The 24,780-nt window shown below is 42.9% G+C and overlaps 1 protein-coding gene across 7 annotated transcripts in view; it reads right to left on the bottom strand.

The window, feature by feature from the left end:
- The window catches only part of TBC1D1 (TBC1 domain family member 1), a 227,330-nt gene that overhangs the window by 187,085 nt on the left and 15,465 nt on the right, over nucleotides 1-24,780 (bottom strand). For all 7 annotated transcript variants that reach the window (XM_065907586.1, XM_065907585.1, XM_065907587.1 and 4 more), the window contains exon 2: nucleotides 23,696-24,198. In XM_065907586.1, coding sequence (XP_065763658.1) covers nucleotides 23,696-24,112 — 417 coding nt within the window. In that variant the 5' untranslated portion in view covers nucleotides 24,113-24,198. The remainder of the gene's footprint in view (nucleotides 1-23,695; nucleotides 24,199-24,780) is intronic.

The raw sequence follows: 24,780 nt of genomic DNA, 5'->3' as shown, positions 1-24,780 counted from the left end.
ACAGCCACCTCCTGCCACAGGAAGGAAGGGGTGCCTTTCTCTAATTTGGACAAGGCGACATGTGACTTAGGCAGCCCTGGAGAGCAGTGAAATAAGAAGGAGCCACGACAACCCGACCGACAGGTACGGGAGGCCGTGGGACGCCATGGAGGCGCCAAGGGAAGGGATCTGCATCCGATGCTTGCTGCCAGGGTCCGCCTTCTTCCTGGGAGGCCTCCCTCTCCGTTTTCCTCCCCCAGAACCTTTCTCCAAAAGCACACACATTCCTTCCACATAGTTAAAAGTTCATGCTGACAGATTAGGAAGCATTTCCTTCTAATGATGATGGATAATCAAAGAGCCAGTACAGGGCCCCATCTGGCAGATTCTGCAGGATGAACGCCTTTCGAATAGGAGGACAAATCTGCAGTCAGAGAGCTGAGTAATTTAAACACAGGAGGGGCAGCTGAGGGATAGGGGGTTTTCAGGGACTGATCTCTCCCCTTTGTTTTACGGGGTGAATTGATAACAAACTACTTTGATCCTTTCAATGGGGGACGTGGTGGTAGTGGTTCAGTCACTAGGTCGCGTCAGACTTGCTTTCGACCCCATGGACTACAGCCCGTCAGGCACCTCTGTCCATGGGGTTTCCCAGGCAAGAATCCTGGAGTGGGTTGTCATTCCCTTCTCCAGGGGGATCTTCCTGACCCAGGGATCGAACCCAGGTCTGCTGCATTACAGGCGGATTCTTTTTTTTTTTTTTTTATTAGTTGGAGGCTAATTACTTCACAACATTGCAGTGGGTTTTGTCATACATTGACATGAATCAGCCATGGAGTTACATGTCTTCCCCATCCCGATCCCCCCTCCCACCTTCCTCCCCACCCGATTCCTCTGGGTCTTCCCAGTGCACCAGGCCCGAGCACTTGTCTCATGCATCCAATCTGGGCTGCTGATCTGTTTCACTATAGATAATATACATGCTGTTCTTTTGAAACATCCCACCCTCGTACAGGCGGATTCTTTACTGACTGATCCACCAAGGAGCCTCCCTAATGGAGGATAATAAAGCATTTTATTAGCTTAGTTTAAACGTTCATTAAAAAATTATCTCTGAATAGCTTGATTATAGGGTGATTTCTGTTTTCTTTGCTGTTTCCACCATTTTCCCAAGTTGTCGGTAATGATTATGTGTCATTTTCATAATCAGAAGAAATATATATATGTATATTTTTTTCTCTTGTTTTCTTGTTCTCTCTATCTCCAGATAGGACTGGATTCACCCAGGAAAGCAGCTCTGAAAGAGCCTGGCAGTCCCGGTCACCGTCTGGCAAGAATCAAGTCCAGCGATGTAAATGGAGAAGATAACAGTGCGTGAAAGACGGGCCAGGCACCTCCCAGACCAGGCTTCACAGAACAGGGTGACTGTACCTCCTCTCAATTCACTAACAAGCGCCCCAGGCGTGATGAACACGCGATTATGTACTCCAGCATTTGATCCAGCGCCTGACGCACAGTATCTGCTCCATATGTGCTTTTTGAAGAAACTAGGGGTGATTTTATAGAAGCCCTCAGCATTCCGACTAAGATCACAGCCTCTGGGGCCCAACAGGAATGGCTGTTTATGGAAAAGGATAAGCCCTTGGCCATAGTAAATTCTCTGAGCCTCAGTTTCCTTAACTTCAAGGTAGGAATAATAATACTCCCTCATAAAGTTGTGAATATTAAATAAAATAATGAACATAAAATACATATAGCACAGTGCCTGGCACAGACAAAGTGCTGGGTCGATCCAATGGTTCTAACTTCTGGGAATATACCTGAAAGAATTGAAATCAGGGCTTCATTCAAGGGGATACTTGTGTATCAATGTTCATAGTAGCATGACTCATAATAGTCAGAAGGTAGAAATAGAAATAGTATGTATCAATAGCACACAAAACATTTGCTATACATACAATGGAATACTATTTAGCCTTAAGGAGGAAAGATATTCTGATACATCTTACAATATAAATAAACCCTGAAAATAATATGCTAAGTGAAATTAGTTATAAAAGAAAAAAATTATATGATCCCACTTACATGAGATGCATAGAATAGGCAAATTCATGAAGAACAGGCAGAATGGAGCCTGCCAGGGGAAGGGAGAAGTTGGAAGTTATTTTTAATGGCTACATGCGGGGAGCCGGCCTGCTCAAGGCCCAAAAACGCCCTGGGAAAAGACCTTGAAAGAGGCCATTCCCTGTCCTGCCACCCCATGATAAAGTAGTAAAATATTTGCTGGGCCTCCTTTGTTCTTCCTTGAGAAAAACGTAGTAGTGACCTTCACTTAGTAGTTTACTTTGGGAATGCCAAAAACAAGACGTAAGCTTCTGCAATCACTTAAAACAAAGAATTGTATTGATCTGACAAACACCAGATGTTATTTTTTATGAATTATGTTTTCTGCTTGTACTAGTATAAAAGTAGCTGTTTTACTCAATAAAATCGCTGACTTGCCTAAAGAGCATTCAGCCCTCTCGACCCCATCCTTTACTATCATCTTTTTTTTCTCAGGCTTCCGTGTGGTTGCGGTCGGGACTTGTTCATTTTGCCGGCTGGTCCCGGCAGCTACAGAGTTTCTGTTTGGGGTGATGAAAACATCCTGGAAATGAATAGAGGTGATAGCTGCTCAACACAGTAAATGTACTTAATGCCACTGGGTTGTACATCTAATAATGGTTAAAATAGTGAATCTTATGTATATTTTATCACAATTAAAAAAGTGCTGGGTTAATGGCAAAAAATTTCTTCTGTCATTATTACTAATAGTAATAATTCATTCAAACTGCAGGCAGCTCATAACTGCTAAGTTCTGACTCCTAGAAGAGTGATGACAGACTTCCCTGGTGGTCCAGTGATTGAGACTCTGGGCTTCCACTGCAAGGGGCGTGATTTTGATCCCTGGTTGAGGAACAAAGATAACAAATACCTCGAAATGCGGCCAAAAAATAACAGACATCATATATTGGAAAAAGAGTGATGAGAAAAATATCCCATGAGAAGGTTTGGTGAGGGACAGCATGGAAGGAAGGAACCACCAAGGTATGGCAAACTTGAAGAGGCCCAGAGTAAGACTGGTCTGAAGCAAATCCTAGAAAATTTGCGGATCAAAGTTGGTGAGTCAGATCAAGACACAGGGGGGAAACGGAGCTACAGAAAGGAAAATATTAAATAAGGCCCTTGTGGTTGCAACCGCCACTCAAGATGATTGCACGTAGCTGGGGACGTTATTGGCTTCTGCACCTCAAGTGCAGGGAGAGTTCCAGCTCCGGGCAGGCTGGATCTCTGGAGCAAATGACGTCGTCGGGATCCAGCAATCCATCCATCACTGGGTTGCTTCCATGTCGTCTTCCTTCTCCCAGGCCCTTTCCAGACCCTTCCCAGGCAGGGGCCACATAGTCCCTGGCAGCTGCAGCTGAGAGATTGTTTTTCCAGGACTGACTCTGGTTTTCATGGCTTGGATCACAAACCCACCCCTGAACCAACCGTTGAGGCCAAGGCAACAGAATATGCTAATCAGCCATGAGTCTCCTGAGTGTGCTATATGGAGGGGCTGCCTTCAGGATAAGGAAGAAGAGATGCTGCTCTGGCAAAAAGAGTGAATGTTGACCAACAGCGGACAGGAGTGAGGGAGTCTTAGGCAATTAGCACAGAGGAGACTGGAGGGTGTGTGGTTTAGTTTTAATGCTTACCTGAAATTAGCAATGGATGAGTCAGGATGGTTTAAAGGTACAGGATCATATTCAGCTCTGGGTCAAAGCTCCTCCTGTACTGAGTTTCAACAGGGTTGCCTGAACCTCATCAATATTCCCACTCTGCAGTTAGAGTTGTGCAGTGAAAATCAGGAGGTTGGTTTCTAGTGCCGAGACACACCAAATAGCAGTGAAACTGACATAAGACACACATCTCTCTGAGCTTCCGACGTGGTACTAGTAGCAAAGGACGCACCTGCCAATGCGGGACACACAGGAGATGTGGGTTCCATCCCTGGGTCGGGAAGATCCTCTGGAGGAGGGCATGGCAAACCACTCTGCTATTTTTGCCTGGAGAATCCCATGGACAGAAGAGCCTGCAGGGCTACAGCCCATGTGGTCGCAGAGAGTCAGACACGACTGAAGCAACTTGTCACACATACTATTAATAATAACATACATCTCTCTGAGCCTCAGTTTCCTCAATACAGAAAGAGGTTTTGAGGACTCTGCCGGTCATTCAGTGGCTAAGGCCCCAGCGAAGGGAGCCTGAGTTTGACCCCTGGTCAGGGAACTAGATCCCACATGCTGCCACTTAGACCTGATGCAGCCAAATAAATAAATATTCAATAAGAGAGAGAGAGAAGAGGAGGAATTTCAAGGCATCTATGACCTCAAGTCTGAGCCTCAATCCTAAGCAGCTATAATTCAGTTAAAATGCCAACTCAAAGGGTGGGTGAGCATATTGTATACAGTGACATATATGTGAAAGCATTTTGTAAATTATGACGAGGCATATCATTTAGTTACAGTTATCATTTTTAAGGTCAAAAGACAGGTGAGGTTAAAAAAAAAAGGATGGGCTTGAATGGAGATAAGCTGGAAAAGGAAATAAAAGTAGGCCAGGCGGAATGAAAATTTCATAATTTATATCTAGCTGTAAGGATGTGAGAGTTGGACCATAAAGAAGCACTGAAGAATTGATGCTTTCAAATTGTGGTGCTAGAGAAGACTCTTGAGAGTCCCTGGGACTGCAAAGAGATCAAACCAGAGCATCCTAAAGGAAGTCAACCCTGAATATTCATTGAAAGGACTGATGCTAAAACAGAAGCTCCAATACTTTGGCCACCTGATGTGAAGAGCCAACTCGCTGGAAAAGACCCTGATGCTGGGAAAGACTGAGGGCAGGAGAAGAAGGGGGCGACAGAGGTTGAGATGTTTGGATGGCATCGCCGATTCAATGGACATGAGTTTGAGCAAACTCCGGGAGATAGTGAAGGCCATGGAAGCCCGGCACGCTGCAGCCCATGGGGTCGCAAAGAGTCGGACATGACTAAGTGACTAAACAACAACAATCTTGACTTCACCACTGCTCTTGACACTGCTGTCCTTATCTTCATTTTGAAACTTCCTGGGCCTTGGCTCCGGGGACACCACTACCACATGAGTCTCCTCTTCTCTTAACATCCCTTTTGGGACTCCCCTCCCCCTACCCACCCTCTAAAACAATCTCATCCGCAGCTCCTTTCCCCTTGGATGTTGTCAACCACGCTCACAGTCCTGACTCCATGGACATGCCTCAGCTATGTATCCCTAGCCTGGATGGTCCTCCGAGCTTCGGCCCACCGCACATTACTCCAATCACTCCAATACCCCATATCCCAAGTGGAAGCTGCCTCTCCCTCAAATCTTCTCCCTAGTCACCCTTTCCCCATCTCAGGCAGTCACAGGTGACATGCCACCTCCCTCCTCTCCCGTCTTTCTGGCCATGGCCCACCTCACACTCTTCTTTGCTCTGTGCCTTTTCTCTTCACTTGATTCTCATTCCTCCTTAAAGATTCAGCTCACCCGTCGGCTTCTTCAGGATGACTTTCCCAAACCCCCGGATTGAGGAGAAGAGTCCATCTAGTGCCCTGGGCATAAATGTACCTCCTTACTTTTTACCAGATAATATAGAAGCATCTGTCTGGAACTGTCCTTCAAATTCCCGTCCACCCTCACCTCCTAAGTTCCCCCTAGGTTCCTCAAAGGCATGGGCTGTTTGCATCTCTTATGCCTGGCACAGTGTTCAGTTCATACTGACTGAATTAAACCAATCTTTACCAATTGCACACCCCAGGTGGCGCTAGTGGTAAAGAACCTGAATTCCAAGGCCCGAGACACAAGGGACTCGGGTTAGATCCTTGGGTCAGGAAGATCCCCTGGAGGAAGAAATGGGAACCCACTCCAGCATTCTTGCCTGGTAAATCCCATGGACAGAGGAGCCTGGCGGGCTACAGCCCGTGGGGTCTTAAAAAGAGTCGGACATGACTCAAGAGACATAGCATGCATGCATCACCAGTTATGGTGAAACCAAAGAAGAACATTCTACTTGCAATGAAAAGAATTTGTTGGGGAATTCGTGGTGGTCCAGTGGTTAGGACTCTGGACTTTCACTACCGTGGCTCTGGTTCAATCCTTGGTCAAGGAACTAAGATCCTGCAAGCCATGGGGCACAGCCAAAGAACAAACAAAAAAAGAATTTGTTAATTTTTAAGAGTCAGTATAGATATTTTAATCCAAGCACTCAGCACGGATAAAGTTGAAGAAGGGGAGGCTCATACATCAAAACTATGAAAGAGAGGATGCAGCAGATTCTAAATTTACACTAGGTTATTTATTTTGAGAACGACGCACATGCATTTTTTAACCAGTGATCACATTTGGAGTCTTAAATAGGAGCAGTTGTTTTTTTTCTAGTAGTTAACCACATAGAAACTGTCTCACAAATTAAAATCTATAATCTTAAAATTCTTTGGGTTATTGTTTCTTTTGAAACTTTGATTTCCAAGATACACATTTTCAGTATTCCAAGATACACTTTTTTTAAAAAGAAAGTAAGGGTAAGACTTCAAGCCTTCATGTGGGGTTCATTTTCTTTTGCATCTCTCACCCTGTTGCTGACATTTGCAATAAGAAGTAAAATATCATCTAAAGCCTTTAAAGGAAAAGTTATTGAACAATTATGTTGAATTATGTTAATTAGCAGTTTGAAGTATTAAATATGTCAGAAATGTAATAAGAAGTTTAAAATAGTATATGTTGTACATCTATTTTTTAAAATAGCATCATTTTTAAAGTTAGTTGATAGATGAAGTATTCATTGGTATATCTGGTTTTGGATACCGATCAAAGATGGTAAGGCTAGCTTTACACAGAAAATGCCAGAAACGCTCCATGATGGCATTGGTCTGTTCACTTATTTTAAACAGAAAAGCCAAAAAGAAAATCTCAAATCTTATTTAGTATAATTCTATTTTCCTCTTAAAACACAAATGCCAAATACAGTCAAAAAGATAAAAAAATTTTCTTTTTCTCTTCTTCATGGAAAAGTCAGTGGCAGTTACCTCATTTATTATGAGCAGTCCTGAGAAAACCCAGAATATAGTGGAAGTGGAAGGAGAAAGGCAAAAACAGATTTCAGAAATCCAAATGTTATAAATGAAGCTTTGAGAATGGAAATCACATGGCTGTGACATTTATGCACATGCATGTGCAATTTATCCCCAGTTGTTTTTTTTAAGCTGTGAATCCCATTAAAGCATGCCATCATAATGAAAATATGATCTGGCTCCAAATTTAACATCAAGGAGCTAACACAGGGCAACTATGGGCTCCAAGCCATGCCTGCTGCTAAGAGGATCGTATTCAAAGTATTCTTAGTCTATTTTTTGAGGAGGCAGCATTGTTTCCATTAATCTATATTAATTAACTATAACTGCTTAGAAGCAGATACAAAGCTATGCAAGATTTTGGTTGCAGAGAAAGCTATAACAAAGACAGGAAAATGGGGGAAATCTAAAAGACCATTAATAGGGGCTTGACTAAATTATGGCACATCCATATATAGGCCAGATGGCAGCAGGGGTCATTCTGCCATTTGGGAGATTTAAAAAATCAGATCAAAATCTCTTCTCATGAGGAAAGAGAAGCCCAGCATCCACCTCAAATTCTCCAGGGGTTCCTGGGAGCCCACAGCTCCCCCTGCTCCCTCTGCCTCCGGATTCCAGCCCCCAGGGAACACTGGTTCTCTTTCCTCTCTGACTTTTTATCACTCATAACTCATCCCTTCTCTGTTCACTGAGCCACACAGTCCTTTTTTGTTGATGTCCACAAATAACGTTCACACCTCTTATGTGTCTTGGACTCTAATATCTGTTTGAGGATATCAGCGAGGGAAGGCCATGGTGGGAGAAAGACAGACAGACATCACTGCAACAAAATCAACATAGCAACTAACTAAAACAAGGCTTCCTGTCCTTAGAAGACCCTGGTCATTATTCCAACTTCTCCATCAAAAACAGGAATTTCATTTTGGCCTCAGCTTCCCATCCTGTTGAGGATTAGTTTTCTCCAAAATCCTTTTTTGTTTTTATTGTTGTCATTTTTATTTGGGGGATTTTATTTTATTTATTTTTTTTGGCTGCACCTTGAAGCTTACAGGATCTTAGTTTCCTGACCAGGGATCAAATCTGTGCCCCCTGCAGTGGAAGCATGGGGTTCTAACTACCGGATCATGAGGAAATTCCCTGTTTGAGGATTTTATCTCAGTATTGTTCTTCTTGTATCTTTTTTTTTTTTTTTTTTTTTTTTTTGCAGCTTTATTGAGGTATAGTTGACATTTAATGCTGCAGAAGTTTAAGGTATACATCCTGCTGGTTTGATACATATATATTACAAAATATTACCACTATAGGTTAGTTAAAACCTCCATCTCATCATGTGATTACCATTTCTTTTTTTGTGGTGAGAACATTTAAGATCTATTCTCTCAGTAACTTGCTGCTGCTGCTAAGTCACATCAGTCGTGTCTGACTCTGTGTGACCCCATAGACGACAGCCCACAGGCTCCCATCCCTGGGATTCTCCAGGCAAGAACACTGGAGTGGGTTGCCATTTCCTTCTCCAGTGCATGAAAGTGAAAAGTGAAAGTGAAGTCGCTCAGTCGTGTCCGACTCTTAGCGACCCCATGGACCGCAGCCTACCAGGCTCCTCCGTCCATGGGATTTCCCAGGCAGGAGTACTGGAGTGGGGTGCCATTGCCTTCTCCGCTCAGTAACTTATAAGTATATAATACAGTATTAGTAACTATAATGACATGCTGTACATTAGATCCCCAGAATTTATTCATCTTTTAACTGAAAGTTTATATTCATTGACAGGCTTCCCTGGCGGCTCAGATGGTTAAGAATCCGCCTGCAATGTGGGAGACCTGGGTTCGAGCCCTGGGTTGGGAAGATGCCCTGGAGAAGGGAACTGGCTACCCAGTCCAGTATTCTGGCCTGAAGAATTCCATCGACTGTACAGTCCATGGGGTGGCGAAGAGTCAGACATGACTGAGCGACTTTCACTTTATACTCATTGACTGACATCTCTCCATTTCCCCCACCCTCAGCTTCTGGTAACCACCCACTGTACTCTCTGTTTCAATGACTTTGGCTTTTTTAGATCCCCTATGTAAGCGATATCACATAGTATTTGTGTTTCTCTAATTTATTTCACTTCGCATCATGCCCTCAAGATTCATCCAAGTTGTCACAAATTACAGAATTCCCTTCTTTCTCATGACCGAGTAATATTCCATTGTATCTGCGTCCCTTGTCTTCTTTACCCATTCATCTGCTAACGGACACACAGGTGGTTTCCATATCTTAGCTACTGTGAATAACAGTTGCAGCGAACATGGAAGCAGATATACTGGGATCTTGTTTTCATTTCCTTTGTATATATACACACATGTGGGATTTCTGGATCACTCAGTAGTACTGTTTTTAATTTTCCAAGAAACCTCCATACTGCCTTCCATAGTGGCTGCAGCAATTTACATTCCACCAGCAGTGTGCAGGGTTTCCTCTTCTCCAAGCCAACACTGATCTTTTGTCTTTTTGATGACAACCATTCTAACAGGTGTGAGATGATATCTTACTGCGGTTTTTCTTTGCATTTCCCTGATATTAGTGATACTGAACACCTTTTCCTGCTGACCATCTGTATGTCTTCGTTTTTGCTTTTTTTTTAAAAGACCTCATTCAGCGTCATGATCAGACTATTACATTTAGCAATCAACAGCATGGGTGCAAAAAAAAAAAAATCTACATTAAAACCTTTTGTTGGAATGCTTTATACTTTTCAGAGAACAGAAACTAAAATAACCTGTTAAACAATTAGTCACAAGTACAGTCCTAGAGTTTCTTGCCCATACACATGAGTATTGTCTAAAACATGTCGAAAAGAAAAAAAAAAATGCCTTCTCTGTAGCAGCTAGGCCCTGCCACCACTGTACTTGGCTGAGTTCACAGATCTGCTATAACCTGTAGCTTCTCTGTCACTTCTCTGGCTCTCCCCTCCTGCTAAGCATTGTTTCCTGGCAGTAATTAAAACCTTCTGCCACTGCCACATAGCTACTGCTGCTGCTGGAACCACCATAGCCACCTTGGCTTCATAATTTGGCAAAGTATTGGCCTCCACCACCATCGGGGCCAGAACTTCTGTCTCCAAAGTTTCCTCCTTTCATGGGTCCAAAATTTGAAGATTGATTGTTGTAACTGCCAAAATCATTGTAGCCTCCGCCACCTCCAAAGTTGCTTTCACCCTAGGGCTTCCCTGCTGGCTCAGAGGGTGAAGTGTCTGCCTGCAATGTAGGAGACCTGGGTTCGATCCCTGGGATGGGAAGATCCCCTGAAGAAGGAAATGGCAACCCACTCCAGTACACTTGCCTGGAAAATCCCATGGACCTGGTAGGTTACAGTCCATGGGGTCACAAAGAGTCGGACATGACTGAGCGACTTCACTTTCACTTTACCAAATCCATTATAACCATCCCCACTGCCACCATACCCGCCACCACGGCTGCCACCAAAGCCACCTCAACCACTGAAGTTTCCTCCACGACCAAAGTTGCCATTCCCACCGAAACCACCTCCACGACCACCACCAGAGCTTCCAGAACCACTTCGACCTCTCTGGTTGGATGAAGCACTAGCCACCTCTTGCTTAGACAGGACTGTTCTCACTTTACAGTTGTGGCCATTCACACTGTGGTATTTCTCAATGACGATCTTGTCCACGGAGTTATGGTCATCAAAGGTTACAAACGCAAAGCCTCTCTTTTTTGCCAATACCTCAGTCAGTCGTGATTTCAATCACTTCAATTTTCCCATACTGTTCAAAATAATCTCCCAGGTGATATTCTTCAGTGTCTTCTTTAATGCCACCAACAAAAATCTTTTTCGCAGTTAAGTGGGCACCAGGTCTTTGGGAATCTTCTCTCGAGACGGGCCTCTTTGGTTCCACAGCTCTTCCGTCCAGGCTGTGTGGCCTGCATTCGTGGCCGCATCCACCTCCTCCACCGTGATAAACCGGAAGCCTCTGGAGCGCTTGGCGTTTGGACCCCTCATTACCACAGTCTGTGAGCATTCCCCAGTGCTCAAAATGGCTCCTCAGACTTTCATCCGTTGTTTCAAAGCTCAATCCTCCGAGAAGCGCTTCCGCAGCTGTTTGGGCTCTTTGGGAGGCTCTGACTTAAATGTGATGGCAGTGGAAGTGGGGGAGACTTCAACAATGCTTTCTCAGCGGCGTCCGTGGGCAAAAAGCCTCTATTCATTTCTTAATCAAAATTTTTTTTCTATTGAGAGGTATGAGTACTTTATATACTTTAGATATTAACCCATTATCAGATACATACTTTGCAAATAATTTCTCCCATTCTATAGGTTGTCTTTTCATTTTATTAATGTTTCCTTTGCTGTGAAGAAGCTTTTTAGCTTGATGTAGTCCCACTTGCTTATATTTGCTTTTGTTGTTCCAAATCTTGTTTCTTTCTAATGATAGGCAGATCAGACATCTCTGAGTCACTTCCAGCCCATCCTGGTCATGCCCTTTTTTCATAACCAAAATGGTTCATCAGAGCTAAACAAAGCTGATGCTGTCACTTTCTGCCAATCGTGAAGCTGGCCTTTCCTTTCTCCCTGCTGCACAAAACTGCAGTCAGGCAAAAGGACACATCTCTACCATTATCAAAAATGTCCAAAATATAACCATAGTTATATATAGGCTGGGTAGCTAAGCTGGCAAAGAATCTGCCTGCAATGCAGGAGACCCCAGTTCAATTCCTGGGTCGGGAAGTTCCCCTGGAGAAGGGATGGGCTACCCACTCCAGTATTCTTGGGCTCCCTGCTGGCTCAGACAGTGAAGAATCCACCTGCAATGTGGGAGACCTGGGTTCGATCCCTGGGTTGGGAAGATCCCCTGGAGGAGGGCATGGCAACCCACTTCAGTATTCTTGCCTGAAAAATCCCCATGGACAGAGGAGCCTGGCAGGCTACAGTCCATGGGATTGCAAAGAGTCGGACACGACTGAGTGACTATATATATATATCCTGGAGGAGGGCATGGCAACCCACCCCAGTATTCTTGCCTAGAGAATACCCACAGCAGAGGAACCTGATGGGTTACAGTCCATGGGGTCGCGAAGAGTTGGACACGCATAAGGGACTAAAAAGAGCATACACACACATATATATATACATATACATATATGTAGACAAGGAGATCAAAAGGGAGACTGAATTTAAAAAGATACGTGGGGTCTTCCCTGGGGCTCAGTGGTGAAGAATCCACCTACCAAGGCAGGAGACATGGGTTCAGTCCTTGATCCGGGAAGATCCCACATGCCACAGAACAACTAAGCCCGTTAGCCACAACTACTGAGCCTGTGCCCTTGAGCCCAGGAATTGCAACTACTAAGCCCACTCATCCTACAGGCCATGTTCCAAAACAAGAAAAGCCACACAAGGAGAAGCCTGAACACTGCAACTAGAGAACAGTCCCCACTTGCCACAACAACAGAAAAGTCTGCACAAAGATCCAGCACAGTCATAAATAAATAAAGCTGTTTTTTTAAAGAATAAGTGCAGAAAGGAATATAAAAATTGATTTGATGCAAAAATATTTGTTTATATAATAAAGAATAAAATCTATAAGGCTATACACCAATCCATTTGTTACTGTTGATTTCTCTCTAGGAGGTGGGATTAAGGGGGAACTTTTCATTTTAACTCTATTGTACTATTTTTTTTATATTCCGCATAAAAGCCTTTATAATCAGAAAAAGGTTTTATTTGGGGGGAAAAAAGTTGATGCCAAAAAAACGGGTTCAAATCACAGCTGAAGGGATTTAACCTACATACCACAAAGTTACTGAGAAGTAAAGGCCACTGGGCATTCATGAAATCTTTCCCACAATTCTCACCAATAATGACCCCCAATTTTGTGTTCATCAGATCCAGTTCTGTGCAGCAGAACTGAGACGCAGTGAATATTATCTCGTGAACAAAGACTCTGAGGGGAAAAATACTCAGTAGGGCTGGGAAGAGAGCGATGGTGTCTAAGACTGAAATTCTGGCTGAACAAGAGAAGTCTGTATTGATGAGGAAGGAGAGGAAGAACAAGGAGATAAACTATTAATAATATGGCTGCACAGGGGGTTTCCAGAAGAAATTTGGCCAAAACATTAAAAACAAAAAAGGAGGAGCACATCCCCCAAGAACACATACAAAAAGTAACATCCACTCGTACATTCATGAAGCAACCCCCAGTAGCAGGCATGGCTCAGGTGCCAGGGTCTAGCCCGGAACAACACAGGCTAGCGCCCTGTTCTCTTGTTGCCCCGGCAGGTCAGGAGAATGTAAACAAGGAAGCTTACAAACCAGCAAGATAGTTCCAGACGATGAGAAGCATTACAAAATCATTGGGCAGGGCTTCCCAGGTGGCGCTAGTGGTAAAGAACCTGCCTGCCAATGCAGGAGACATGAGACACGTGGGTTTGATCCCTGGGTCGGGAAGATCCCCTGAAGAAGGAAATGGCAACCCACTCCAGTATTCTTGCCTGGAGAATCCCATGGACAGAGCAGCCTGGGGGCTACAGTCCATGGGGTCGCAAGAGTCAGACATGACTTGGGACTAAACCACCACCACCACAAAGACATTAAAATCTAATGAAGTGTCAGTGATTTCTGTGGGAGTACTTTTGACTGGGAGGCTGGAGGATGAGGCTGAACTGAGTTCACAATAGTCTACGGAACCAACCACATGAAGAGCTGGGAGCAGAGCGCTCCAGGCAGAGGCAACAACAAGTACAAAGACAAAAAAAAAAAAAAAAATACAAAGACCTCGTGTGAAGAAGGAGGTTGTCCCATTTTGGCCATGTGAACACCAGGGTGGCTGGGGATCAAGGAGCAGTGAAAAGAGTGTGGGAGATGAAGTCCATGTGGAAACTCCAGCAGAAATACAGGATTTTAGTTCAAGTACATCGGGAAGTCCTTAGAGAGGTTTCTGACAGATGAGTCTGGAACTCACTGATGAGTCTAAGCAATAAATTAACTTTGAGAGTCCCCATCAAATAGGTGGTATTTACTGCTATGATGAGTTCATTTGGAAATCATGTCAAAGAGAGAAATGTAGAAGACCATCTCAAGGGATATACAACTCAGAATTAAGAAGAGGAAAAACCAACAAAGGAGGCTGTGTAGAAACCACTATTAGAGGCAAAGGGAAAAGAGCAGGTTGTGGTTTCCCAAAAGCCAAGAGAAAAGAATGTTTGAAGACAAAAGAAACAATGTCTTGTCAACTACATCGAAGTTACTGGATGAGAGATACAGAGGAGGGACGACCAGATTTCACAAGCTACAAGTGACTGGGGACATGTAGGAGCCATCAGTGAAATGATCAAGACAGAACCCCAGTTCGTAAACCAAGGGGAAAAATAGGGATTTCCCTGGTGATCCAGTGGTTAAGAATCCACTTTGCAATGCGGGGAACACGGGTTCCATCTCTGGTCTGGAAATGTTCCACATACTGTGAAGCAACGAAGCCTGTGAGCTGACTTGTGAAGTCTGCGATTCCTAGAGCCCGTGCTCCACAAGAGGGGCCCTCGCTCTTCGGCTAGAGCCCCCACCCCCCGACGCCGCTCACTGCAACTAGAGAAAGCCCGCAGGCAGCAACGAAGACCCAGCACAGCCAAAAATAAATTTTTAAAAATTTAAAGCAATTACCCTCCACCTAAACAATTAAAAATAATAATAAAATGGGCAAGTAGGAGCAAAGGTAGCCACCATGGAAGTTCTTGAAAAGTGGAGCAGAAGACTGGACCAGTTACTGGAGGAAGTTTGGATGTGAAATGCAGTTAGAGGATGGCTTGTTTTTAAGACGGGAGATACCAATGTTTAGAAGGCTAAGCAAAAGCAGACCAAGAATTTCAGTTCTGCGTTATTTTTCCCATCATTCTTTAGGAACCAAGCAGGTCAGCATCAGCAGGACAGGAAGTCTTATCTGACTTTTTCTTCCGTTGCTGCTGCTGCTGCTAAGTCGCTTCAGTCGTGTCCGGCTCTGTGCGACCCCATAGACGGCAGCCCACCAGGCTCCCCCGTCCCTGGGATTCTCCAGGCAAGAACACTGGAGTGGGCTGCCATTTCCTTCTCCAATGCATGAAAGTGAAAAGTGAGAGCAAAGCTGCTCAGTCGTGTCCAACTCTTAGCGACCCCAGGGGCTGCAGCCTACCAAGCTCCTCCGTCCCTGGGATTCTCCAGGCGAGAGTCCTGGAGTGGGGTGCCATCACCTTCTCTTCTGTTAGAGGCCAATAAACAGACTATTAAACATTTTCTGGGTACCGGAGGAGAAAGTGATCGGAAGACATCAACATCAACATGGGTTTATAGAAATGAACCACTTTGTATAATACTTGCGGATCAAGACACTGCTTGATTTTTTACACGACTACTGTGATAGCCTCCTAACTGATCTCCCTCTTCTATCTCATCTCACTACTTCAAAATCTGAAAACAAATCTAGTTATTTCACTTCCCTAATACCTCTCATGGCTGACACAGCACAACCTTCTTAAGAAAAACACCCAACATCCTTAAGAAGGCAGCTCAAGTCCTGTAAAATCTGACCCCAGTCTTTGCTTCCTGTGGCATCTCTGACCGTGAAATTTGCAAAACATCACGTCACAGCAGCTCCAGCCGCAATGGACAGCTCTGCACGCCTTTGCCCCACTTTGGCTTGACGTGCTCTATCCTCAACTTGTGCGTGAGTGGGTACTAAGTTACTTCAGTCGTGTCCCACTCTTTGCGATCCCCATGGATTATAGCCCGCCAGGCTCCTCTGTCCACGGGATTCTCCGGGCAAGAATACTGGAGTGGGTTGCCATGCCCTCCTCCAGGGGATCTTCCCGATCCAGGGATTGAATCTGTGTCTCTTCTGTCCCCTGCATTGGCACGCAAGTTCTTTACCACTAGCACCACCTGGGAAGTCCTCTACTGAGGACGTCCATTCAATCTGCACCAAACTTATCAGCCTGGGAAATACCTAGAGGATCTTTAAAACCCACTCAAATGTCTTCCAAGTTACATTTGGCAGGTCCCTCCAGAAGACAGACCTATGACAAAGAACTAAACATTTCAGAAAACAACTTCATTGCAGGGTAAGAGATTTAGGAACAATTCAGCTTTCTCAAACAAAAGGGAACGTTTGTCAGGTAGTATGTGTGGACACAGAAAGATGATGACTCGCCAGGTGAAACCTCCAGCCATGTCCATTGTTCAATATGACCCATTTAATTATTTGACAGCTATCATTGTCAACAGGAGCCAAAAATCAGTCTCTAGAAATTTCTCTTGTTCCTAGTTCTGCCCTCTGGAGCAATTTACAAATTGTCTACTTCGTTTTGTATAGAGTAGCTTTTCACATAACTTCAGGCACTTATTATGAGTACACTAGGCCTCCTCACAGTCTCTCAAATTTGCTCTTTTATAACTTACAGATGTTTGCTAACTCCCGGCGGTACAGCCTTCAGAATCTATATTTGGCACATAAAGCATCATGCTACTTCTTAAGGGGGCAATCATGACTTACTTGACTTTGTACCCTAGCACCCAGCCAAGTAAATGTACATCAGTTGCATTCCAAAGAAAGAATTAATGTAAAATCTGCCACATTTCAAACACATCACTTGAGCACAGGAAAGGATGACTTCTGATGTTCTGCTGGAACTGAAAGCAGCTCCTTTCCTGCCCTGAAGTCACATGTGAGTTTTCTGGTACATCCTGTGTCGAAGTCCTCCCCCAAGCCCCGTTCCTAATCCAGCCTCTTCGGAGACTTTCTCTGAGCTGGGGTTAGTCTCCACTTGGCTTGCTCTGGTTGGTGGTTCAGGATCACAGGCTGCAGTTAGCGGGACAGTTAACCGTCCAGAAGGGGGAAAGCACTCAGCAAAGAGAAAAATTAGAAACAAGAGATTTATCTCTTTCACCATATTCCAAACTAGCAGCCCACAGAGTTCTTAACCACTGTAATATGCACCTAGAATTAAAAACAGGTCCTAGTGTTTAATGGGACTTTTTTTTAGAGTAACTTTGAGCAAAATTCTATCACTAACAAATAGAAGGCAGCAAAGGAAAGCAGAAAATCTGAACTCACTCTGTGATAAACGTTCAAATTATTTCCAGAAATCTTTTCTAGGTAGCTTGTCGAAGGCTGACTAGTAGAAAATGCAAGCTACATATGTAATTTAAAATTTTCTTGTAGGCACATTCATAAAGATACAGTAAAAGATGAAATTAATGTTATTATTATATTTGATTTAACCCAATATATAGAAAATATTATGGTTTCAACATGCAACAAAAATAGAACATTATTGAGATATTTTACATTTCTCTTTTCCAACCAAGTCTTTGAAATCCACTGTTTTGACACTTACCGCACATTTCAATTCAGACCTGCCACACTCCAAGTGCTCAGCAGCCACAGATAACTACCAATGACTGTCCTGGACACTGGAGGTCTAGGCTATAAATAAGTCCTTCTAAGACACTAGTCAACTTTAGGTTCAAGGCGCTTGTAAAATCTATTCTTAGGAATGGATTTTTATTATAAAAATAATTACCAATGCAAAGCAATCACGGAAAAATGCAAAGCTATAAAAAGTGATATGCATTGAAAATAAAGACATCTAAAGAAATTATCTAGACACTGATCACAAGGTGGATGCTTTTGAAACCCTAAGACTCAACTCTCAAAGTCAAAAATAAGTTGCATAATCAATCCTGTGTCATGGAGCCAAACCTTCCAATAAATACTTTGGAGTTCATGCAGTCCAGGACATTCTTTTTATAGATGAAAAAGAGTCCCTGCCAACCCCTGCACCAAGCAACCGGCTTCTGTCTAGTGTGACAGACAGTCAAGTGTTGATGGGTCGACACGGACACCCTGCTCCGTGCACCCAGGCCCTCGGTCATAGCCACCGAGTGGGCCCCCAAATGAAATCTTATGTAACAACCAGGATGGGATAAAAGATGCCCCGTGGCAGTTTTAATATCCATGAAAAAATCCTCCGGAACATATGCCACAAAGCCTTCTCAGAACCATTCCCTGAGTAGCAAAGAAAGATTCTTGTCTGATATTTAAAAATTATGAACACTCAATGCAGAAAGGCGCTAGATTAGAAGAGCTGCAAAATAATACTTTGCTCTTCAGAATAATCACCCTCAGGAACAAAAACACTCCAGCTCAGTGTTATAATTTCAATCTTCACTCCAGCAAAGAAAGAAAGTAATGAGCCACCAAATGTAACAGCCAAGCAAGAGATGCCACCGAAGCCAGTCTCTATTGAACATCCTGAAATAAATGATGCATATTTTAAGTCACTAACTTAAAATTCCAAGCAGATGGGGAATTATTAAGACAAATGAATGATGGGTAAAAGTGCAACCGGAACAAAGCTATGATCAAAACCAAAATTTTTAAAATTGTTAATTAAACCATAAAACTCAGCCAAAGCAACTTGGGCTTACATAGGGGACTTAAGGAGTAAAGCTGCTAACCACAGGAAAATAACTGTAGACCACCTTTTCAATTGATATGCAACATAATGAATCCAGAGAGGCTTGGTGGGGTAGCAGTCCATCAGTTACTGATAAAGACGGTGTGCTTAGAGGGTCTCATGTGAGAATACATTGGTCCTGTACTGGAAATTTCAAAAGGAAACCTTTATTGCTCTTAAATTAAATTCACCAATAGTTAAGCACTCCTAAAACGAGCAGTATGGGTGCCCACAGGGTTCAGCCTCAGATATAGCTCACTTTCAAGAAATGCCGTTTTGTTGCCAAAAATCATAGAAAAGGAAATCCATTCTTGCAAAGGACACTGACATCCTCTCAACCATGCCTTCCTCAGCAGCACTTAGAAAAGTCTTTCTGAAAGTAGACTTCTTTCTAGACCCTCCCAAGCTCCTCTGTCCCTGACCCCAGGCTCCCTTGGCATACTTTTCTGTCCTCCTCCTCCCGAAGGTTTTAGTACTTCCTTATTTTGCAGCAAGAGATAACATTTCCTCCTTAGAAAAGGGAGAAAGGAAGCTGGCAAGATTCTAGCAAATCCACGATGCTCTTAGGGAGGGCGGGGGAGGGGAAGCTCTGCTCATTCAGGACATCCGTCCCAGTTACGAAACCCCCATGCTGTGCCCAGATCAGCCCTAACTAAAGTGGGAAACAGTGTTTGAAAATCCAGGACAGGTTACAAGTATAAGTCAGCTGAAGAAGAGTGGGTCCTTATAGCAAAACTATTCCCACACACCCCAACTTCTGCCTTTCCCCTGGTCCCATGAACTGTCCATTCCCTCACCTAACACCAGCCTACACTTCTCCTCCATTTATCAGCTCAATAACCCTTGTCATTCCTCATTCAAAATCCATTCTTTCCATTCATTGACATAAAACAGCAACATACACAGTCAGAAGACCCAGCCTAACACTTCCACTGCCTGCAACTCAGTGCTGGAAATCCTTTTAAAGAAAGCAGAGCTCTTTACGTTGTAGATCTTTTTAAGAAAAAAAAAAAAAAAAAGGACTAAAATGTAAATACTCTTCTGAGTGATCTGAAGTAACACTCAATGAGTGGCCAAGTTGATGTTCTTAGAAGAGACAAAGCTGAAGAACTGGAGAAGGAAAGAATAGTGAGATAATTCTCTTAGACTGTACGCTTTTCCTAAGGCTGAGTCCAGGAGGAACTCTTAATTTCTCTGTCATGTGATGGGGTAAAAACCTACTCAGGGTCACCCACGTAGCTATCTGTTTTCCAGTGTGGATTTTTTAAATTTCCTGCCATGGATTCTAACTTAAAATTAAACTTTAACTCAGAACCTTATGCTACTGTGTCCACATGTGTTTGGAGGGATGTTCTTGGATGTTATGAGAAAAATGTAATTCATGGTTCAATAAATTTGAAACTTAATGGACAAATGTACAATTAAAGAGCGGAATAGAAAATATATTGTTTCCCTAATACAACAGTTTTTAGAGTATGGTCTGTATAATTCAGTGAACCAATATTTTCTGAATAATCACTGCATTATGTTACAGAATCATTCGTGCTTAAAATATTCATTAAAGCACAAGACAGACTAATGGATTTTAACAAAGTGTAAAAAGTGCTTTGATATGGTTCTGGATTGTACACTGCAATAAGCCTTTAAGAAATTGCATTTGTCTAGTTTATGTACAGCATTAAAGAAAAATATCCACAATTTTCTAAAAAGACTCAAAAATATTTCTCCATTTTCCTAGTACATTATCTGTGTGAAGCCAAATTTTCTTAATATACTCAACCAAAACAACATATCACAAACAGCTGAGAATTAATAGTTGACCACTAGTCCAGACACGAAAGAGATTAGCAAAAAAACCCAAAAAACCAAGCAAACAAAATTAAACGATGCCAGTTTAATCACTAAAATTTGGGGGAAAATACAATTGATTTTTACAAAAAAATATTATTCAGGCTAACACATAAGGAACTTATTATCACTTTTTAAATGAATACCTTTATAATATCTCTGTTTTAATTTCTAATATAGTAAGTATTACTAGATATAACCCACATTAATGCTCTTTGGGATACTGAATAATTTTTAAGAGTGGAAAGCATCTTCAGATCAAAAAGTCTGAAATGCTGCCCTAATGTATTTTGATCATGGAGGCCTTTCTCTGTGGAGCATTTTGAGTATATTCTATGAAGCATACAATGGGAAACACAGTCTCATGCTATGCTTATAAAACTATTCCCTTTCATGTCTCTTCTCAGACCTTCTTCAGTAAGTTAATCTACATGCTGTTCAAAGATTTCCTCTCATCTCACATGGTGGTTTTGTGCTTATGACCCTGGCAGTAAATGCATATACTCTCTGGCAAACACGGGTGGATACTGATTTCACTTATCTAGAAGAGGCCTTAATCTATAGCAATATTTCTCTGAGCAAACGTTACAAATAGTCTGGAGAAACGATGACACGGGTTAACCTGCTCCCACAGTAGATAATGCTCTGCGCAGAGGCAGGGTGCCAGGATGACCCAAGAACACAGCATCGCACCGGCCAGAATCGGGGCCAGTTTGCTTCACCATTCAGTTTTCAGCAAGAGAAGCCCTGATTGAGATGCCTCTGTTACAAATTACTCTTTTATGAAACGAGCGGGATGACAGCAATTTACTACTCCAAGTACTGGCCATTTATGTTTGTAAAAACTGCAAGCAAGCCAAAGATAACTTCAGGACAGATTCATATTTCTACCGTGGCTTTTTAGAACAAAGAGTGAGGTCAATTCTCTACTTTCAGCACGATTCGAAGCCCCAGTTCCAGAATTTAGTTATAAATCTCTTCTTCCTGTCAGGTAGCTGAATGACTGGCTGGAAGCCCGTTCTCAGATGCCTATAAAAGATTTTGGGAAAGAGTCAGAAGTCTAAAGTACGGAACAGCTATTCCGTGCAGAGACTGCCCCCAAGGAAACTGTCCTTATATAGAGCTGCCGTGGAGAACAGGCTGTACAGTCCTCTAATTTTCATCCTGGAATGTGCCCAAATAAGAGCACCATTAAGTTCACTTACGCAGTTTTTTTTTTTTTTAATGTCCGGTTTGTAAAAATGCTGCTCAAGGTTGACCAGGATTGCATCCTGAGAGCTGAAGATGCTCATCTTGGTCTTTTTGTTTTTGCTTAAGATTTGAAATGAAATTAGCATAAAATCTGCTTCTGATAAAACTTTCATTAATGAAAATTTTTATTGGCATAAATGTTTCCTAGTTTCAGGTCCCATTCTAGTTCATGTGGTCCTCCCAGCAGCTCTCTAAGACGGAGTCTGTAAATACTCCATTTTACAGATAAAGAAAGACTCGGTGTTGCCTAAGGCCACTGACTTTATAGATGGGAGACAGGACTGGGGGCCTGGAAGTCAGTCCTTTGGACCTCTGAGCCAGGCCGCTGTCCCAGCTGAGATTCACGAACAATAACATCAACTGCTTTTTAATAAGAAGATATCCAATTCTATATGTAAAATAGTGGTTTTAAGCTCCAGGTGAGCGATTATTTCAAAAAGCCTTCCTTACGCTCCAGTGTGTTTGAACGCCATTCTCTGAGTTCCCGACACATGTCCTGGCCACAGACTAAGCGGTATTTAACTGCCTGGCCAAAAGCATGAATTTTCAAATGAGGTTTGTGCACCCTGGAGGGTATAAAAAAAAAAACCCAGTGTGGTGTAGGGACAAAACATTAGCATTTCTCTTTACAGTTACTGACTTTTTTTTTTTTAATTGGAGGATAATTGCTTTACAAGGTTGTGTTAATTTCCCCTGTACAACAACATGAATCAGACGTAAGTATAAATCCATCACCTCCCTCCTCAGCCTCCCTCCCACCCTGCCCATTCCACCCCTCTAGGTCATCACGGAGCACCAAGCTGAGTTCCTGGTGCTATACACAGCTTCCCACTAGCTATCTATTTTACACAAGGTAATGTATGCATGTTAATGCTATGTTTGCCACAAGGACTGGCATTATCATCCTCAGTCTGCCTTGGTGCATGTAGGAACAGCCGCATAGGCCCACCCCACAGTCTCACAAGGCACTCAAGACGAGCGTGGGCATTCCTCACCAGCAGGGTGAGCATCCTCACCTGCCTCTCTGCTTTCCGAAGCGGCCCCAAAGCTCAGTTTACAGAGGCACAATTGAGAAAGTGGCTGTCAGGATTATATTTTCAACCATACCTAAACTAACTCTCACAAAACAGCCAAGTGGCTTCAAAGGAGTCCTGCAGAGAACTGCAAACAAACGCTCACAACAATACAAGCACAAATAAACAAGAAAAGAGTAGAGCGGGTGAGATTTTTATCATTCCTTTTATAGTATTTTTTTCAGCCATATCATAAGATATCACAACAACAAGCCAGTGAGGACAGACTTGAAGGTGTGGCCAAAACCAAACACAGAACAAAACAAAAAATGCCTGCAAGTATCAAAACAGATTCGTAGCCACTACTTTTTACCAATGATCTCTGCCTAAGCGAACATGATACTTTGGGAAACTGGCTAATAAGACTCTTATACAGCATACAAATAAATATATTCTTGTTAACAGCATCAAAAATGTAGAACTCGCTGATCTAGAACTTTGCTACTCAAAGTGCAATCTGCAAAGGAGCAGTGACCACATCATCTGGCAACTTGTTAGAAATGCAGTCTCAGGGTCCATCCCAGACCTACTGGATCATATTTTGCATTCCCCAGGTCATTCATGGGCACATTTCTGCTTGAGAAGCACTACTTTAGGACACACATCTTAAACGATCTGACTCCTAGTAGTTCAGCTCTTCTGTATATGTTTCAAAAGATTTCTCTGTTGAATTTTTGAACTCATAAACTTCTCATTTTGATAAAATATCAATTATCAAATGATCTTAAATATTATAAAGAAACTATCCCCGTAAACCAAAATCCAGTGAAATAATCTTGTATAACTGCAGCATTAGCTCCTTATTAATTCTAGTACGCGTAAATGCTCTAACCCCATATAATAAAGACCATCCAGCCACACCCACCTTTTTAATCCCCACCTCCACTTACTTTTGTTTGATCGTCGGCTTTGAACACATAGCAGATACTCTGCTGATTGGCTGCATCATTTTTAATCAGACAAGCAAAATAACTTGGGTCGTGACTATTGTGAATCAGCTTGTGAACTCGCTGAGGCTTACACTCGAAGATGCTGGAACAGATCAATGGATCCCACTGTTGACTTTTTCCTGGCTCCGGCTCACATCTCAATCCAGACGGCGAAACACAAAGGCGGACTGGCTTGGTGCCAGGCTCCTTTTTGGAAGACTGCCCGCTGAGCCTGCGCACCTCCGCCACCACCCACGGCAGCATGGGCATGGTGGTCAGAGAATGCACAGGCAAGGAGCCCACCAGCTGGAGGCCGAAGTCCACCGAGGCCTCGTTAGGCAACGGGTGTCTCCTCGCTGTGAAGGTTATTGGTTCCATGTTGGGAAAGGTCTGGAAACTCAGCAAAACGTTGCCACTGTTTTTCTATTTTAGACCAAGCAATCTATTTCACATGCTTCTGAATCCTGCGGGAGAAAAACAGAGGCATTAGAATTTAATGAAGTCATGGCAATAGCTACTTTCAAAGAGATATTATTTCAGAGCTTGAGAGTCTGAAACCCAAATAGACGAAGAAATGGATATTAGCTCAAATAAGCTGCTCTTCCTAGAAAGAGCTTTCTTCAAATTGTATTATATATAAAACCTAAAAATGCTGTAACTGTCACACTCACTAGGGGTTACAAAGCTCCCGACGGGAGATTCCTATTAAACACACCCCTCACAGAACCAGCAGAGACCAGCTCCATAGAAAGTAAGATAGCCTGCTTGGACAGCTTTAAACCCTGCTGTATTATTTAACGTCCATTTCAAGACATTTTTTTAAGATGACTGAATTCAGTACGTGGCTCCCCCCAAATAAGTAATCTTGCAAGAAACAAATGTCAGCTATCTATCATGACAATCTACTGAACCAGGCCAGTTTTCAACAAATGACCTTATCACTTATAATACCACTGAATTTTTAAAGGCTCTCCCCGATGTAGTCTAGAGGTTCTGAATCACGAATTCAAATTCCATTAACACATACTTGGTGACTGTTACGCTCT

The sequence above is a fragment of the Muntiacus reevesi genome, chromosome 16 (genome assembly GCF_963930625.1).
Source record: "Muntiacus reevesi chromosome 16, mMunRee1.1, whole genome shotgun sequence".
Lineage (NCBI taxonomy): Eukaryota > Metazoa > Chordata > Mammalia > Artiodactyla > Cervidae > Muntiacus > Muntiacus reevesi.
The sequence above is the reverse complement of the archived record's forward strand: the minus strand, read 5'-3'. Positions and strand labels throughout refer to the sequence as shown.